The sequence below is a fragment of the Ooceraea biroi genome, chromosome 8, assembly GCF_003672135.1.
Source record: "Ooceraea biroi isolate clonal line C1 chromosome 8, Obir_v5.4, whole genome shotgun sequence".
In the NCBI taxonomy this organism is placed as follows: domain Eukaryota; kingdom Metazoa; phylum Arthropoda; class Insecta; order Hymenoptera; family Formicidae; genus Ooceraea; species Ooceraea biroi.
Window position 1 is genome coordinate 5,273,949 of NC_039513.1, and position 19,054 is coordinate 5,293,002.

At 41.2% G+C, this 19,054-nt stretch overlaps 1 protein-coding gene across 1 annotated transcript in view; it reads right to left on the minus strand.

The window, feature by feature from the left end:
* Nucleotides 1-19,054, minus strand: part of LOC105279727 (basement membrane-specific heparan sulfate proteoglycan core protein) — a 152,441-nt gene that overhangs the window by 95,379 nt on the left and 38,008 nt on the right. Inside the window, exons 2-9 of the mRNA XM_026971812.1 lie at nucleotides 9,845-10,004; nucleotides 9,558-9,721; nucleotides 9,147-9,324; nucleotides 8,110-8,278; nucleotides 7,866-8,026; nucleotides 7,080-7,235; nucleotides 5,984-6,256; nucleotides 5,211-5,327 (exon numbers count right to left, since the gene is read on the minus strand). Coding sequence (XP_026827613.1) covers nucleotides 5,211-5,327; nucleotides 5,984-6,256; nucleotides 7,080-7,235; nucleotides 7,866-8,026; nucleotides 8,110-8,278; nucleotides 9,147-9,324; nucleotides 9,558-9,721; nucleotides 9,845-10,004 — 1,378 coding nt within the window. The remainder of the gene's footprint in view (nucleotides 1-5,210; nucleotides 5,328-5,983; nucleotides 6,257-7,079; nucleotides 7,236-7,865; nucleotides 8,027-8,109; nucleotides 8,279-9,146; nucleotides 9,325-9,557; nucleotides 9,722-9,844; nucleotides 10,005-19,054) is intronic.

Genomic DNA, 19,054 nt, shown 5'->3' on the forward strand with positions numbered 1-19,054 from the left:
CGCCGTAAAACCGTCCCGGCTGCCCTGTTTCGAAAGCGCAGAACGGACAACCACCCCCGATCGGCATAATGTATCTTCGCATAGGGGTGGAGATGCGATCGCGCGGATCATGCCAACGCGGCGGCATGCGACAAGGACGACTTTCATACGCGTGGGCTGTGTCTACCGTGCACGGAACTCCAACGCGATGTTGATACGATATTGATAGGATCAAACACGTATTCACGCGCGCATATTACGCCGACTGCTTTTATAACGGGCGACGTTAAGCTCCGTCGTTTGGACGCGCGTCACTATGACTGATGTCCCCTTTTATTTATGGTAACGAAAAAAGCTCGAGCGTCAGTTAAAAATTGAAATATTTCAAAGCCGGCACTTCCACTTCTTCCTTTTTCTCTTTGATGCAGGTGTCGGAACGAGATTTTTAAGGTATTTGTTTGACTCGCTGTTGCAGATTTAAAGGCGAACAGAGAAACTGCTCTCGCACTTGCCCGGAAATATATTTCTGATACATCAGTTTTGCGAAAACCGAAACAATTTCGGTGAGGTGTGAGTTTTGCCCGGGGTGCGAAACGCACAACTGCACTTCGCTCGAGAAAAATACAGCGATATAAATGCTGACCGACTGTGTACGGGCTTTTGCGGTGCAGAAATCTATTGTGTGTCTCGGAACAACGGAACTATCGCGCCGTAAAAAAGCAATTTGTGTATGGTGCGCGTTAGGGCCGCAAACACGTCGTGTATAGTTAATTATTGCACAACATGAAACGTAATTGCGTCCTCCGATAAAAACGTTAAAACAATTTGACTTTAAATGGAACATCATGTACAAATGTCGTTAATTGCGTGCTTTATGCCATGTAGCGTTATTAACTATCATTTCACATGATGAGCATAAATTTCCTTACGTATTTTGGTAACGTCGTCGCGAAATGGGATACCGTAATAACATTACGAGATCTTGTAATACATATTATCATTATTTGCTCTAAGCAGCTGGATCGATCAACGCCGACTTATGCCAACATAATTTATCAATATACACACCGCGTTTATTCTATTTTAACGTAAATAATATACTAGCTCAACTAGCTGTGAAGAAATCTTAATGTGAAGTCTTCAATTTTTCAGCTTAAGGTATGTACATTAATTTGAGTCTTTCTTCGATTTACGTAAAGCTTATAAATATTTTATGTGACATCAGAAAAGTACATAACATTTAATGAATTGAAAAGTTCATAGCATATAATGAATTGTATATCTAGTTAGTTAATTGCTACATAAGCAAACGAGAGATAACAATTCGGGCTATGTACATATCTCATGTTACAAAGAGACAAAAATGTAAAGTTTAAGTGGCATTATAAGAGAAAATTTGCGATACATATGAGAAATATTAAAACATCAAGTGTCCTAAATTCTCGATGCCACGCTAGTTGAAAAAGGAACTCAGGAACACAGGAGCGCGCGCGCGAAGATGAAGTGAAGCGATCGCGAGGGATATCTTCAGACATGGCCGGCACGCATTAGCCAGGTGGACTTTCTTTTTGCAAAGGGTTCTCGGTGGAGAACGATAAATTTTCGTAGACCGGACGTTCGCGGATGCGTTCGTGTGTATTTACTAGCGGCAGTACTGGCGTTAAGACATAATGACATACAAAAGAGAGAGTCTCGCATAAAGCCTAATGGTCGTACGACACACCAGTCGGCTTGTAATCGGACGAGCATCAAACACTGAGTGCAGCCTACTATTACAGAACTATTACCATCGTCTATTACACTGCGCCAACTATGCTTTTCGAGTCGTTTCTTTATGTTCTTCATTCATTCAGCCATCGTTCTGCTTCGCATTTAAACCGCGTTCGCATCATCAATCTTTGACTTAAGTAAATCTAGCTTAATTATTTCCTATTCTTTCTTTGAATCATAATTTCAACCATGATACCGGGAACAAAAAGAAGATATATTCAGTCTAATTAACTTTAAAAGGAGAGCGCGTTGATATACTCCTAATTTCGCTTCAGAATTTATTTTTAAATCTCTTGCAACAATTTCGGTAAGAGTACCGTTCAATTGTTAACATCTATAAAATTTAAGTTGCAAATAGCAGTATTTGATGTTACGCGGTTAAGTAGAAGAACAGGCCGCCTCCGTCGCAAGCCACGAAGACCTCTCCTAAAAGTATATACACAGCGACTTCCATCGCTATATTTCCAATAAAGAATGCATCGTGCTACGTCATAAAAGCAATCGTGAACGTCTCGCGACCAAGAAATACTGCCCTCGCGGGTGGTACCGAGTCTGTAGCCAGCACCGCGGCCGCGGTGGTTAGGCCTCGATTCTCGCTCGAATCGCTACGTTGCTGATACACGACCCTTTCGACTCCACGAGGAAACGATGACCCACTCGGGACGGCAATCCCAAAGCGGAAGACTTACGCGGGGCTCTCGTGTTGAAATTTCGTAATCGACCTCGGTCTTGCCGCTTCGTTGCCGCTTAAGTACGTACCGTTGCGGACGTTTAAGTCGGCCCGGCCTATATACACGTGCCGAGGACGCACCTGAATAATGTTCCAAGACGACGGGGGTTGACGTTTGTCGTGGCGGTGCCTAGCGTGCGCGTTATCCCCCTATCCGCCCGGTTCTGCCATTCTCCATAACGGGGTGCTCGCTCTCCTCCTGCCATGCCTATCGTTGCCTCCTGTTGCCTCTCATCCCCCTATCTACGATTCAACGGGACTCATAATTGTTCGAGGGAGGGTATCGCTGGCGCGAGGGGAAGTATCGGAGACACGAAAGTGGTTATGCGCATTCCTGCCTCACGAAAGGGCACGAGAGGGTAGACAGAGAAAGAGGAGACGAGAGAGCGATCGGAAGCGAAGTCGCGAAAGGGTGAGTTAGCGAGGAAAGAGCGCGCGCGCGCACGAGAGAGAGAGAGAGGGATAGAGAGAGAAAGATACAGAGAGAGAGGATCGTTTCACTATGCCTCACGGCTGAATACTTGAATATTGATTAAGCATGCACATCGCGATTACCGGGAGCAGGTAAAAGCGCTCTTCTTGTGCCGGGCCCCCGGTCTGCGTGTCTGCGGATATTTATGTGGAGCGGTGCTTCGGCGGTACCCCCTGCCCCCCAGAGCGCTGATCCCTCGTCAGCACCCACCCCGAGCTCCCGTCGTCTCAGAGGGTTAAAAAAGGCCTGCCGGAAGACTCGGGGATATCCGCCAACCATGAGACGTTTAAACGATGAGAGAGCGCGGATGTGCGGAGCGCGGCGCGGTTGCTTGATTTACGATCGGCCTTTGCAGGATTATATCCTTCGATCGTGAGCGCGTTGCCCTAGTTCGCCGCCGGTCAACGATTAACGGAATAGCGGGAAGCCATTTCTCAATTTGTGTTGCTGTTTTCCTTTTCCTTTTGCTCCCTGTTTCTCGCCTGGTGCTAAGTTGCGAAGTTAAGGAAATGTGTAATAACGCGAATACACGCGGCAGCGTGGAATCGACTTTTAACGATCCTGCGGTGTTTCATTACGATTTTTATTACGGAACGATGAGATGCGGAAATTAATCGCGGCTGAGTGAAAAAAACGATGTATACATTTTCGCATAAATTAGCAAAGAACAAGTTCCTCGCGATCGGCAAGTGGCCTCGACGCACACAGAAACAAGAGTACTCGTCGAGCTTTGAGTAGCTTCGAGAACGGCGTTTCACGCAAGTTGTGATTGTGAATTGTTCAGTCTGAATGGACGATAATTGCGAAATCGCGGTAATGATGAAAAATACAAGTTTCGGTATGGAAAGTTGTGTTCTGTCGCACACGAAAATGTGTTCCGCCAATTCGTTATGCGCATTGTACAAATTTGGGAAATGATTAGCCCCCGATGTCCCAAATTCTTCGTTATTACGCGAAGTATTGTTACGACAGAAAAAATCGTTAATTGACATGCATTGGATCGTTTTTGGCATACTGCGCCATCAAATAAATCATATCATGAGATTATTATACAAATTCCGCTCTCGTTTGTGGATACTTCGAAAAAGATGTTTCGTAATTAACTTTACGGAAAACGCATTTTAAGTAACACTATAGACATGAGTCCAGCGGAGTGTAAATCGCGATTACCCCGCGCTTTCTGCTCTTTGCGAGTAGGAAAGGCGCAAAAGCGACTATAATTCACGAGTCAATATCACTGAACTAATTTACCGCGGCCGAACGCGCGGAACTGTCTAATTAAGCTGGCTTTCGTACAACAAAGCGCGTACGTGTGCCCGCAATCGGGCGGGCTCTATACACCAGTCGACATCCGGCGCTTCCACGTTGTTGACCACGATCATTCTCCACTCGAGGCAGAGGAAACTCCGGAAGAAAAGGTCGCGCGGGACGCGCGGAATGGCGACGAGAGGCAAGAGAAAAAGCCCTCGGGGTTTGAATATTCAGTAAGTACGTCCTGGTCGGCGCTGCTTTCTTCGGGTCTGACCTTATTTTTCCGCGGAAAAAACTGCAGCTTCCGTCGCTACTTAAGGATTCGCTTCGTCGTTCGCATCGGGAGGGACACGTCGCCGGAAATTTGCGGCGACCCTTGTGGCTTGGACGAGGAGCAGACAGGGTTGAATTAGCATTGACTGCCGAGACGAAACGCGTCGCTGATAAACCGTCGATCCTGATAAGCGCGAACTTTCGACGGGGTGGAAATGTACCGAGGGATGACGGTCGCATATCGATCTTGAAGGGTCGGTAGAACAGGTAACTGGTCTGTACCATCTACGCCCGCAAAGTCTTCAGTCTGACTGATAAACCAGCGGTCGTAGGTAAAATACTGAGTGTTCAAAGATAACGGATAACAATATCTGTTACCATACACGCAATCGGTAAAGACGTAAAAAATCGAATTAATTAATAGATTTAAACTTATTGCATTCTCTTTTCGATCATGTATAATTATTTTTTAATGTAATACATTGCATGGTAATGCAAATAATAGGCAAGATGAAAATTACTAGATATTGTAAATAAAATTAAGAAGAATAAGTGATGGAATTGTTTAAATTGAATTTTCATGTCTATATATTTGGGGTTTCCTAGAAACATAAGATTATAAGGCAAACAGAAGATACATACTGTTTGATTCACAGTTCAATTCAGATTCAATTCACTGCGATAAATTGTTAAGGAATTATTATATTTATATGTTATGAAAATTATAATACTTACCAGGATAATTGCAGTCATGTTCGTCACTACCATCTTGACAATCTTCCACAAAATTGCATCGTTGAGATTCCAGAATACATCTGTTTACATCGCACGCGAATTCTCCAGCACTGCAGCCTGCAAAATATAAATTGTACATGTAAATGTAAATTACACTTATGCAGTAAACAGCGATCCTAAAACTGTCTTGTCTTATTTATCACTATTGTAATAGACTATCAAAATTGATATATAGAAATTGATCTCTTAACATGAAAAGCGTTAATACACGTACAATATCATTCTTGTTAGCATATATTGCATGCATCGATGCAACGAAAAGTTCACAAATTCTAAAAACATATGTACATTTATACAGGACGTGCGGATTACATATATACTTTTAAACGTCTCTCTTGATAACAATATACACGTGCAATACTGATTATGTAAAATGCTCCATTATGTAAAAAGGATTTTACATAATCATATCACGAATAAACGTACAGTGTACTTGGATGCTCGAATAAGAAAAATTAGGTACACACTCACACTTAGAAGAACCACATCCGTTATTTTAACATTTTATCTTATCTCATGTGCTCCTCTTTCTTTAAGAAATCAAGAAATATATCAATATAAATTTTTATTTTCAAGTGTTAAATCGCGTCGCCTTTGCTACACAATCGGAATAACGATTGATAAACGAATCGCGGTCCTTCTAGAACTCCAAGCTTTCCTAACACACCGCAAAACAGATCCTCGGCAAGAGGATTCATCGGCTCAGCCTGTACCTGGATGCGGACAGCCGATCTCATCACCACCGTCATCACAGTCTGGAACGCCGTCGCACTCCTGCACCGAACAGATGTAACGACTACCATCGTAGCAACGTACGTTGTCGTCAGCGCGGCATTTATTCGCAGGTGGTCTCAGCATGCCCTCCTTATCCTCTCTCTCTTCGTCCTCATCATCTTCTGGGAGCTTCGAGACGGATGACACAGTCACAGGAACAATATTTCTCGTAGTTCCTGGAGAATGCGGTTCCACAGTGGTGTGCACGGAATCTGTCGTTTTGTGTATCAGCGTGTTGAGTGTCGGTGCGCGAATGTTACACGCGTGTTAGCGAGAAGTTAATTAAGCAAATGGTAGACACACGTCACTTGACAAAATGACAAAGATTTTTCAGCCCAGGTTCTCCAACGCATTTTACAACTTGTTCTATAAGTGTTCCGTAAATATCCTTTCATAAAATTTTCAGCAACTAATATCCTATTGTAAAACCTTCTTGAATAAAACTTATCAAATTATTCTAATCAACCTAAATCTGAATAATATCACATTTTGCATTAATCACGCGAGCGTAAGCTTTTTACTTAAATGAATTGTACTATATTCGGATGAAACGGATAAATAATGAAGATAGTGATCGATAACCAATAATGCATTAATATCGTATGTACGTTTCATTGTTTAAATAAGGTTGAAAAAACGCTGCAGCAATATAAAGTAGAGAAGAAGATGAAGAGAGGAAATTTGAATTAGAGTTTGCCGCTTGCTGTGGATCTCCTATATATCTCCCATATATCCCATATGGATGCGATAATACATTGTAAATTAGCATAGTTAGAGAATTGCAGAAATAATGAAATCGTGCACAGTGTAAGTCTACAATGAAGCACTGCGGCTCTTCTTGGCCAATTACGATTACATTATCATACCTGTACACAGATCATGTGATCCTTGTTAGTCAGAGAGAAGGATGGAATGCAAGTTATACAGAACTAAGAATTATAAACAAGCGACCAGCTTAGCTAGTATTATATGAGCTTTTTTCTTTTTCCGCGAGGAGGTTATGCGCGGTACGGAAACGAGTATTCGCGTACTTACCATCGTCAGTCTTACTCGTCGGGCAATTGTCCTCGTCGGAACCGTCATTGCATTGTAATACACCATCGCAGCGCGATTCCAGAGGCACGCATGCACCACTTCTACACCTTAACTCGGTCGCCTGATCGCATTCCGGATGTGTATCTCTCTCCCCGGCTGCATACGGATGTCGCGTGTCGTGTTTGTGTGCGTTCATTCATTGTGTCGAGGATGGATGGAATAAGCAGGTTGTGATGCCAATCGATGATCGTTCAAAAGAAGTTTTAAAAAAAGGAATGATTAATGATTAAAACCTAAAAAACTTAATCAGGAAATTGAAATTACAATAATCAACTTAGGACCAATAGAAATCGAATAAAACGCGAACGTAATAAAATGATCAATAAAATCGGGCACATTGGAAAGCTTGTGTACAATCTTACAATATCAAAAGCAATGTATGGCAAAAGTTGCGCTCCACGTGCATATCTACTCGTCAACGTTTCAACGACCAAAGTACGCGAGACACATGTCCCAATGGAATGATCGATTTTAGCTGTTGGCGCTGGATGCTTCTTATCGATTGAACATGCAAATTATTTTTGCACGTGGTCATTAATCAATTCCGATAGTTGAAAGTATCGACTAGCCGATGTTTACCGAGTTTTCGTATTTCTTGCATTCGGATTTCTCTGGCAGGCTCGTGGCATCGCGGCGAGCCGAGCAAATTACGAAGTTTAGTTTCAAAGTAAAGCTCCAGCGTGAAATCGATCATTTCCAGTCGTTAGCCGGCCGATGGAAATATACCTTGGAATATCCTGAACGTGAATCCCTCTGGACCTACTTGGATGCTACCCAAGGAATGATATTGCAGCTGTTGCTCTAGGGTGGCACGCACCTCGAGCTCGTCCGTGAACGTCGAACCAATGTCTAGGGTAACTTGTGATGTAAAGGCGTCGGATGTTGGCCTACAAGCCAAATGTAATTTTTAGTTCAAACAGCAATGACATTAAAAATGTCAACCAAGGCGAAAATAGATAACTGTGCTCACGAGATCTTGACGACGTTGGCAAAATAATTGTATCCCGGTATGTGGCGATTGAATAGGTTCTCGATAGATTGTGTGAGATTGCCACTTAATTCACGATACTCAGGACTGTTCCTGTCAGAGTATTCTCGTCTGTAAGGCTCACCAACTGTCAACGTTATTCGATAGAATCCTGTAAAAAGATATGCGTAATGAGTAATTGCTATAATAAGTTTTTAAAGATATTAAAAATATTAAAACTATATCCTATGTTTCTCTTCTAATACAAAAAGTTCTTTATTTAAAATTTAATGTATTTTTATTTGCGTATGTTTCTTGATTTATTTTCGGTTTATTTATATTCTAGAACTAATGTTATGCAAAGTTACAATAATAGTACATGCATAAAGAACTTTGTGATAAAGAAAGAACAAAGTATCTTGTTGCTTTCTCAGATGCTGGCAAGCTTAACGCCTTTTAAAAGAGAGATCTCTTATTGTCAAAGAACAAAGGCACATTCAACAAGTGATATGATCTAATCACATCCCATTAAGAAAGACATATTTAAATTAAAAAAAAAGTAAATAAGTTTATCGAAAAGTTTCTCGGAAAATTGTATTAAAGCAATAATAAAGTTTATATTAAATGACATAGTTAATAACTTATGTGCTAATATAAATATTTAATGCTGAATAAACTAGAATATTCTTTACATTATGCTAGAGCTAATAATTTACCTTAAAATAAAACTTTAATGTTACAAAAATGGAATTAATTTCAAAAATATCTCGTATGAATAAAAATTTATACTATTTATAAATACTATGCAAGCTGTTTTTCTAAACGAATTTTGCTCATTTTTCATCTTTTATATATCAATTGTCATTGTTTAAGAAAATATTACACTGTTAATCGTACATTGCTAATCTCACAATAGTTAATTATACTTTAATAGATTTATCAGCTTTTTTTAAAGAAACAATCAAAAAGAAATGAAAGGAGGGATCAATTAAGTTCATTCTAATTAATAAAATCACAAATTTACAAAAAATTAGACATACTCGCTTTGCCGTCAGAGTTGCGGTATTGGGTTCCTGTATCTCCTGGACGATGATCTAAATCTGTTTCACCCGCGCTACCTTCAATTTCACCTGATCCGGCTAAATCTTCATCGTCGATATTTTCATATGTTACCGGTATTCTTTGACTTTCGGCAGCATGACTGATCTCATTAGCATGCTGTAAATATGTAATAATATTATAATTATATTCTGTATAACAAATATATTTATTTATTTATTTTATTTTTATATACCAAAAATCATAATTATTCGAAGAACTGAAAAAGCAGATATTCCCAAACTGTCTCAATTCATCATATAAAGATTATTCAAATAAAAAAGATATAAACAAAATGATATAATTAAATATAATAAACGGATAAAAAGTTAAGAGGCAAAGTGTTTTCATACCTCATCATTCTCTTCATTGTCCTCGTTCTTTTCAAGAGTGAATCTCTCGATGACACCATTATCTCGTTCGGCACTTGGTACTTTAGGGTGCTCGAGGGTGCGGTTTTCTTCGTTCAAGAATACCGAGTTATCAATGTCTTCTTGATCCTGATCTTGTTCTTGATCTGTCGAGGTAATTGAAGAATTAAAATAATAATATATATTCTTCCGCTAATGATAAAAAACTTATGCAACAATTTAATGTAATAGTTTCAAATTGCACTTAATTAATTAATTAAGATCGGTACCTGGCGCTTGTGTAGTCGTAGTTGTGGATGATGGCGCACCAAAGAAATCCCAGATTCCTCTCTTTATTCTATGGAAAAGAGATTCCTGCTGATGCGTTTCGATTAATGGCACTTGTAGCGTAGGTTGTTTGCCTTCCAAATCGAAAATCAAGTCATCGTCCTGAAAAAGAAAATCGACATTGTAAATTCTGGATGTTTCAAAGAAATTCCACTGACTGTTCCTCTCAAGAACAATCATAACACATAAATCTCAGCACAATAATCAATTTAATAATTCCGTTCTGTAAATACGAATGACATATGTAGCTTCTTCCGAAACGGTTTTATGACACGTAAACGCCAAAATAAGACTTGCTCGTATTTCAAACGCTCTCAAAGATATCTCTCCCAATATGTTTTACGTGTTGATAAATGCATAAGTCTCTATGTCATCGAATACCGGGAACCTGCCATCGGATAAGCACATGTGGCTGGGCGCTCGCGCGCAACACGTTTGTGTGGAGTATCATCGAGCATGTGTATCGGCAAGTATTCTCACGTGTTCCTCATAAAGAACCAATTCTCACCTAAACACACGATATAAATTCAGGATCGTCGGGCCATTCTGCCGGCAGCAGCGCGTCGTGATTCCGTAAGAACCGCGCGACCGGCAAACTGCCCAGGATTCGAGTACGCGGGTCAATGACGTCGCTCGTGCGGGATGAAAATGGAGAATCGACGTACCGTATGGCAGATATAAACCAGAGGAGCCAACCGGAATAATGTATCGTTATGGGACGAATATACACGCACACATACATATACCAAACGACCCCGGACTACGTATGGGGTCCGCCCGGTTATGCAAGCGCGCTTACACCATAAGTATGAATAATACACCGTACACTCCATGATTGATGAGATATTACACGCGCTTCTTGCGGATGTAATGGATGAAGATATGTAACCGACAATTAACCGATTAACGAGCGAGCGGATTCTTTCACGAACGTGTTCGCCCATCGTGAGAAAGATGATTTAATAGCTCAAGGGAGAATCCACGGCGAGTCAAAGTGAATCGAAATGGAACTTTACGAAATGGAATTCTCGACTATCCAAAATCCGAGTTAAATTGCTCTTGACGTCTCTATTTCTTTCTGCATATATTTATTTCTTCTTTCAGGAGAGAATTCGTTGAACTTCATGAGAAAAAATTAATTTCTTCATGGAAATCAAGATATGAAAGTAAAATCCTTTTTATTTCACGACGCTAGGATGGAATTGGATCTAATGAGATGCTTCACCATCGATTCCCCTCAACGCAACGATTCTCGCACGGCAAATGAGGCAGATCTCGTTTTAGACGACACATCCACTGTGCACGCGCGCGCAAAGTGCATAGCACGGCAACACGTGAGCGGAAATGTCGGCGCATCTTTTTGCAGGGTGGCGCGAAAGGTGGAAGCTCGTTCACCGGTAATGAAGCTTAAATCGCGCCCAGACGAGACGTATTATTACGGTGGCGCGTTTACACGCCGCGGCGCGGGCATCATTTAAGGGTTCGCGTGCAACATCATCCGATGCTCGTACGCATTTACACGCGGCCACTCTCTCCCTCGCACTTTGCATGCGTAATGCCGACGAAATGTGCGAGTGCGAGGCGGCGCGTTACGTAATTTTGAGCTCACTTTTAATGAGGCTAACGACACGGCGGTACGTTTATTAATTCGCGTACGAGACAATCCGAACGTGCTGCGACTGCACGTGTAAAGCGATCGAGCGTCTCTCCCTCGATCAAAAGATCATGTCGTTAAGATCACGTTGAAAAGAGTAACGTTAAAATAAGAGACAGATGCGATGTTAGTATTATTGCAATTCAGAGCGTGCCAATCGTAATTTTTTATCGAATGTACGGGTGGACACTCGGAAATATTGGGGAACGTGGTTCTCAAGCATCAACAATTATACAAGCAACGATTGTTGAAACCCTCATCCACGGCGACACCCGGCGCGCTTGCCGTTTCGAAATTGCGGAAGTCCGGACTTAGCGGCTCGCAGATAAAACGCGCTGCAAGAGACCATTTTAGATCGCGATAACGACCGCGATGCGCGGCACATCCTGCCAGAAAACAGCCGGTACATTGTGTTCGCACACGCGGTTTTATTACAGACAATTTAACGAGTCGGTCCACATTTAAATTATCCTTTAAAGTTTAAACGACTTGCAGCGTAGCGAGCTTCATATCATTATCGGCTAATGGCTCTCATATAGATGCGATAGATCGCATATAGATTTAACCGATGAGACTATCGGAAAAAGTCCGGATGTCCTCATCTCGTATATGCTTTATGAATTCAATGAAAATCAATGAGATATGATGCAGCAGAGAGAGTCTCAAGATGCGATGACAAAGAACGCAGTATTCAACGAAATATCAGATTATATTCATTGACATCGTCCGTTGATTGCTGAAATCTCTCTTTAATATCATTCAGTGGTCGCTGTCTCATGTAATCAAGGGGCGAACTTTTAAAATGGCCTCATTATATTCACCATATATTCGATATTGCGATTGTTTAAATTCTTGTTTGTGCATTTCCCTGTGTATTTTACCTCATTCTTCCGCAGAAAATTGCAACATACGGTGGACTACTCTCGCGAAGCACTAACGAGAATCGATAACGAGAATATAAATCCGGTGGCGAGGTTGCGCGTCATATAATAGAGCTCCCCCGCAAAAATAAAGAATCTGCCCACGCCATGGAGCATCGGCGCGCCCGGAGACGCGGAACTTTGTTATTCCGGGCGAGTTTTACACGGGATTCCGCAGCTAAGTCCACTCTATGATCCTTTCACGGCAACTACGTGCTCATACTTCGACAAAACACCGCCCCTATAGTCCGAAATCCTTAAAATGCATGGGAAATACGTGTTGGCGCACGTTAAATGGCCGTAGGAAATTCGTCCTGCGTCGAGCAGGACCGGAGAACTTCGCCGGAGGTTTAGGAGGGTGGTGAACTTGCCGGAGACGCGGACGGAGACGATGCAAGGTGTTCGGTTTAATCTTCCCATATTCAGCTTTTTTGCACTCTTCTGTCTCTTTTTCGCTCTCTTAACGAGCTTGACCGCACCTCACCTTGACGCGAATCGAGCAATGCACCGTTCAGAATCGCTCGGCGAGATGATTTCGTAATTGCGCAACGACTTTCATTGCCATATGCGGTCGCACGAAACCGCATACGGAATAAGCGCGCGCGTTGATGGCTATACAAGGTAATACGTAAGAGAGGAAACGTAAAGATCAGCTCTTAAACGCACTTGAATTTTTGAGAAGATGACTCGGTCACCACATACGCGCGCACTTACGTAATACTAAATTCTGCATATAAAATAACACGTCTTGAGGCACACGCGCGATAACGTCCTCTTCGTCAAACTCGGAATTTTTATCACCGAAATATCGCGCGTTGTTGCACACGCAGTACTTTGATAAGCGCCTGCTTAAGGCAAGTCTGAAAGCCGACAGCGTACACATTCGCCGTTAGTTTCTCGTCTCAATTGATGCAATTCTAAATTGCCCATGCGTTACTGAATCACGTGTATGTAGGCTATCTCCGTTTGCTCGACGTATGCGCAAGATAACAGGTACATATCTACTTTTTACACGGCGCCTCTCGATTGGTCTAAGTCAAAAGCCTCTTTTACATAATCGTGCCGACAACGGGGAATAGCGTCCAGAAAGAGAAAGGTAATTACGGTTCTCCGAATAATCGAATGAAAAATTGAAAGCGAACAGATCTCGATTCCAATAATGTTTCTGAGAGTAAATCAGTGTTTTATGATAAATGGAAATGAATTTGTCATATTTAATATCTGTTTTTATTCTATCTGTTATTATCTGTTTTTGATATCTGTTTTTGATATCTGTTTTTGATTATTGAAAATTAATTCTTTAAAAGAATCTGGATGGAGGTGACATGAAATTTGAGCTAAATATATGAAAACTCATAAAAAAATCTTGTTACATATAAATATAGATATTTTGGCTCATATTTAGAATGCGTTTACAACAATAAAAGCGCCTCTAAAAGTGGTTTAAAAACCACTTGATTGGCTGAGAAGCCACATTGAAGGCGCTTTTACCGTTGTAAGTGCGTTCTGAATATGGACCTACATATATAACATGCGACTGAATGTTAAAAGTGAAATGATTTAATTTTACTTCTCGTTTTCCAATAAAGACAATTAGAATTATTAATTTATTATTGAATTGATAAAGTTTAAAATGTGTGTGGGTTTTTCATAATTATGCATTATTATATCAATTTGTTACAATTACACAATCAAATATATATATGAGAGCACCTCTTTTCTTCTCATATATTTCATACTGACATGCCTCGTAATCAGAATGCTTGCAATCTATAGGTCAAAGCGTACTGCAGATAATCAGTGACCTACAAAGAGAGTTCATAAAATCTTTGCACGAAAAATTAAAGATTGCTACGATCCACGAGTGAATAACTTAAAAATTACAAACGCAAATTTCTCTTCTTTGTACATATAAAAATCAGGTATAATACATAATTTAGTGTTAATTTTTCATAAAGCACATAATATCAAATCCTTTATTTATACGAAGATGCAACATGCGCCACAATCCGATGCTAATTCTAACAAGTAATGATCTATACTCTTTTAAGAGCAAACATGAACTTCTTTAGAAGCAACGACCTTTCAAGTTGTATGTATAGAAATGAGTTCAATAGTAATGGTAATAGTAATAGTAATGGTTCCGAGAACGTTTTATCGCGAGAGATAAAAATGTAATATTATTAAATAATAGTTATTAATATATAAATAACGTAATGTGTGACGTAACGTAGCGCCATAATAATTAATGCGGTTGATACCAGGCGTCCATTAATCATCCAGCTTCACCGAATCGACTGCAGAAATCGCGACGCCCGTATGTAGAACGTCATCGCGTGATTTAGTAGCGTCGAAGGCCGTGTCTCGAGGAAAAAGAAGAGACGTGCTCAAAGGTCAAGATCCAGCACGTCGCCAGCGCGTAAGGCAGGCAAGCAGGCAGGTCGGAACGAAGAAATCCCCCCAATTTGAGGGACTTCTGCGGGGCTTCGACTTAACGAATATATACGTTCAGCTTTTCGCGTCCTGGAGGACGCGCGAAAGAGGAAGGCGATATGACACGGGAAGAGCGAGTCGATAAGAACGGAAAAATAGAGGAAAGATGACGGAAAACGGAAGAGAGAAGCGAAGAGGAGGAGGGCAAGACGTTGGCCGATCGTCCTTTGTCTTAAGCCTCGTGCTATATTAATGCGAAGAACATGTTACATGGAGTGGAATAAAGAGGTGGATGGCAGAAGGGAGAGGCGGAAAGTACCCAGGAAAAAGGGGTGGCATCGTGGCGCGAAAAAGAAGAGCGGCGTCGCACGGAATACTAAGGAGGGTCACACACGTCCGCCGAATCTGCGTCCACGGTAGAAAGGCAGGAGAGGGTGACCCCCGTTTAACCGCGCCTTTGCATTTTAACAGCATCTCACCGCAAGAACAAGTCCTTCGACCCGGAAAAGAAAGGAGGAAGAAGAAAGAAGAGAGAAGAAAAGAGAGAAGAGTACAAATGACTAAATAGCACAAAGCAAGATATCAACAATATTATAATACATCAATTATATCGCTTAATCACGAAATAACAAAAAATCTTGGTACCTTATACTCTCGATTCATTAAATTAATAATAAAGCTGAAATTATATTTTCCATTGACCGATCGACAAATCGCGAGATTTCCCCGCGTTAACAAACGCGATGTTTAATCTATTTTATTCAGATCAGTCATGCGGTAGCTCAGATTGAGAATGAAGAAATTAGGGAATAAAAAAAAATATAAAAATATACATTAGTCTCGCGCACGGTGTTTAAAGGCGCAGACCGACATTCTGTCACTGTATCACACGGACATGCGGAGCGAGCTAGAAATCGCACACGCGTGTGTAGATAAACCTGTGTAGATGTGTTAATAAGTAACACGCGTCTAATTCCCAACACCGACGAGCGGAACCGCGCGGGTGTGTAGCCGCCGAAGCAGGATGATCTTATATGAACTTTCATATCCCCGCGTTTTGGGGCGGCCAAATAATTCCGTCTCGACCAAATACCCCAATCCTCTCTTGGCCTCGGCCGCGAAATTGCGGAAATCATCTCGGTCCGATTTCCCGAGGAGAACACGCGCGACGTCGGCTCTCTCGCAACGGCCCGACGGGCCCGCGGGCTGCGGTCTGCCACTTGCACGTCAACCCCCGACACCGGAAAAAGCGCATTAACCAGTTTTCGGAGAGAACCAGTCCATTGATCGCCCTCGTGCAAAATAGGGATTTCAGATGATGATATCAATTCCTTCATGATTCGAACGGCAGTGTAGTCTCTTCATATTGATTCCAACGTTTGATAAAGATGGGCACTTTAATACAACGTGGTTGTGTGAATCGTTCTGGAAAAATAATTTGTACGTTGCAAACAAAAGTCGCTGTTTCCCTGTTCACGCGATCGATTAATTAATATTTTATCATTTGTACTCCTTTTAATAATAAATGAAAACACGTAATGTCACGTATCACAGAAATAGTTATGCATTGAACTGTTAATACGAACTCATCGAAAGAAAAACATCTCGATCGAACATAAAGAATTTTCATTAAGCATCTTATGTACTCAGAGCGACGAGAAATATTTGCAAATGATTAAATACTTTTTTAAGACTGATATTTTTTATTATAAAACGAATTAAATCAGTTTTCCTGCGATAAGTCCTTGTACCAGTAGAGTTTTTTGCTCATTATCTTCATTTATATAAAATTAAGCAAATTCGTTCAAATGTGTATGTAGTAACGAACAGATCGAAGATTTTCGGCTTGTTTCATCGTAATTCTTCATCTCTCTCCTCTTTTAAGCGATTTTCCTCTGTTTTTCCTGTGGCGTCACGAACGATGAAACTCGAAGCGACGAGTGGCGGACTCAACAAATTACGAAACTCCACTTACCACTTACCGCCCCAACGAGGACGCTCGTGTCGCCTGTTACGATCTCTGCCGCGTACCCGTTCTCCTATAAAGGGGCTAGTTAAGTGTCACCTCGACCGTTCGTGAGGGGTGTAAATTGCGTGACAACTACCCCGACTGTATTCGCACAGAGATTTGTTTCCCGAGATTTAACCCTCGACTGCTGCGGTTAACTTCGGGTAATGTAACTGCCATGGTGTAGGTCCGGGTCCCAAGACTATATTCTCAGGGTGAAATTTCACGTAGTACATTCAAATATTCCATAACTTTAGCACTTTCGATATTCTTCAAGTATAATTTAAATAACTAAATAACTAGGAATATTTTATTCATAACATTTTAGTCTATTATTGTACAATATTTGAGAATACTTAATTGCTTATAATATTCCTGTTACCGAATATGGATCAATAATAGTTCTCAAGATGAAAACGAACTGAAGGATCATTCGCAAAATTTAAAAATTAACGAAATTTAATAACGGAATATTATTTCTCGCTTAATTCGGTATGGACTTCAACAGAACTTATTTAATTTGAAATCATTAAAACAATGTTAAAATCTAAAACTTTCGTGGAATCCGTACGAATGCTACATCCACTTTCCGCTAATCTCGACACACATCCTGCGTACGTAATATGCTGGTGAGTACGAAAGCCTATGTTTACTCTACCGTAACTAATGGTATAGATCATTATGAAAGCAAAAGGAAGAGAAAGCTGTGGGAGAAGCTCTTAATACGCGCCCGCTCGGATCTCGTGAGGAATCAATCGGCAACGGCCGCTCGTCAATCAATGAGCTACTCGCACGAATTAGCTTACGCAACACATTCCACGTTTTTGTTTGCCTCGGCCAGCCTCTAAGGATGCTCGATCCCCGACGGTCATTAACTCTATTAAGTCGTTAAACCGCGATGCACCGAGCGCGCATAGTCATCGCACGTGTTCTCATCGGAGTCACGCGCGCTTCCCGATTCCCGCCGGCAATTGCGCTCGACTTACATTTATCTTGGCGGACCTTGAAGATACGCGATAACCGCCAAAAAGTTTCGTAAGTATTCTACATATTTGCTTCGAGCAAACGCAACGTTTGGCTCTCGAGTTAAGGTGATAGGAGCGCTTCGCGACTATTACACAAACTAGCCGACAATTCGTATCAATTAATTAGCTGGTCAGTAGCGTTGTTCCCTTGCTAATATTAGCTCTATCTGTAATACTGAATTACTAACGTCTCCATGCTTCTGACTCCACGAAATTTCCAGTATTGATAATACGCACATATTCGCGCGATTATCAAGTGTGCGTTCTATCGTGTGACCCATGGGGGAAAGATGCACGAACGCGTTTCACAATCCGCAAAGCTCCAATCATCGAACGAGCGGATAATTTAAACATTTAATCACGACGCAGCACAGTGAGAAACGTAGACGTTATTATCGAGACATTTTTTCGGAATTGAATAATACTGGTAAAATTCTTGATATTTTCGAACCTCGCACGCGAACGGTTCCATTAAAATGCCCATTTAACGATTTTCCGTTGCCGTAACCGTACGGATTTCATTAAATAATGTTCCAACTTGGGGGAGATCGCGGCGGACCCCGACGTCGACATGCAATTTATCGACCTAATCGATGGTGCCGCCGGCAACATGGACGATTGTATCGGCGATGTGTGTTTTGATGGGCGTTCATATATGCTTTCAGTGAAAATAATGTCTGAAGCGTTTCACGATCTCGCGGCCGTCTCGCGCGCGCAAAGAAGCGAGCTAAACCTCCGCAAACATTTGAAAATGAATACTGGGCGATCGAGAGGTCGCGAAAGCGCAAGAGGGTTTCGATGTAGCTCGAATGTTTCAAAATATATTTCGCGCCGCTGTATTTTTGCACACCTTTGTCGATTCTTCCGCTTTCACGAATACATGTTTGTCTCTCGGAAAGAGAGCTGTATCTTAGATATATCGGAGAATTATTAAAATTATTAAATGCCGATAAGCTGTTCTCGACTGAGAGATCTCAAATTAAAAGAAAAAATATCCGGGAAATGAAAGGCCTATAAAAAGAAAATAATTAAAAACATTACAGATTACTATGTACGTAATACATTATAAAAAATTTCATTTATTTTTAGTAATATTATTATAAAAAGTTAAG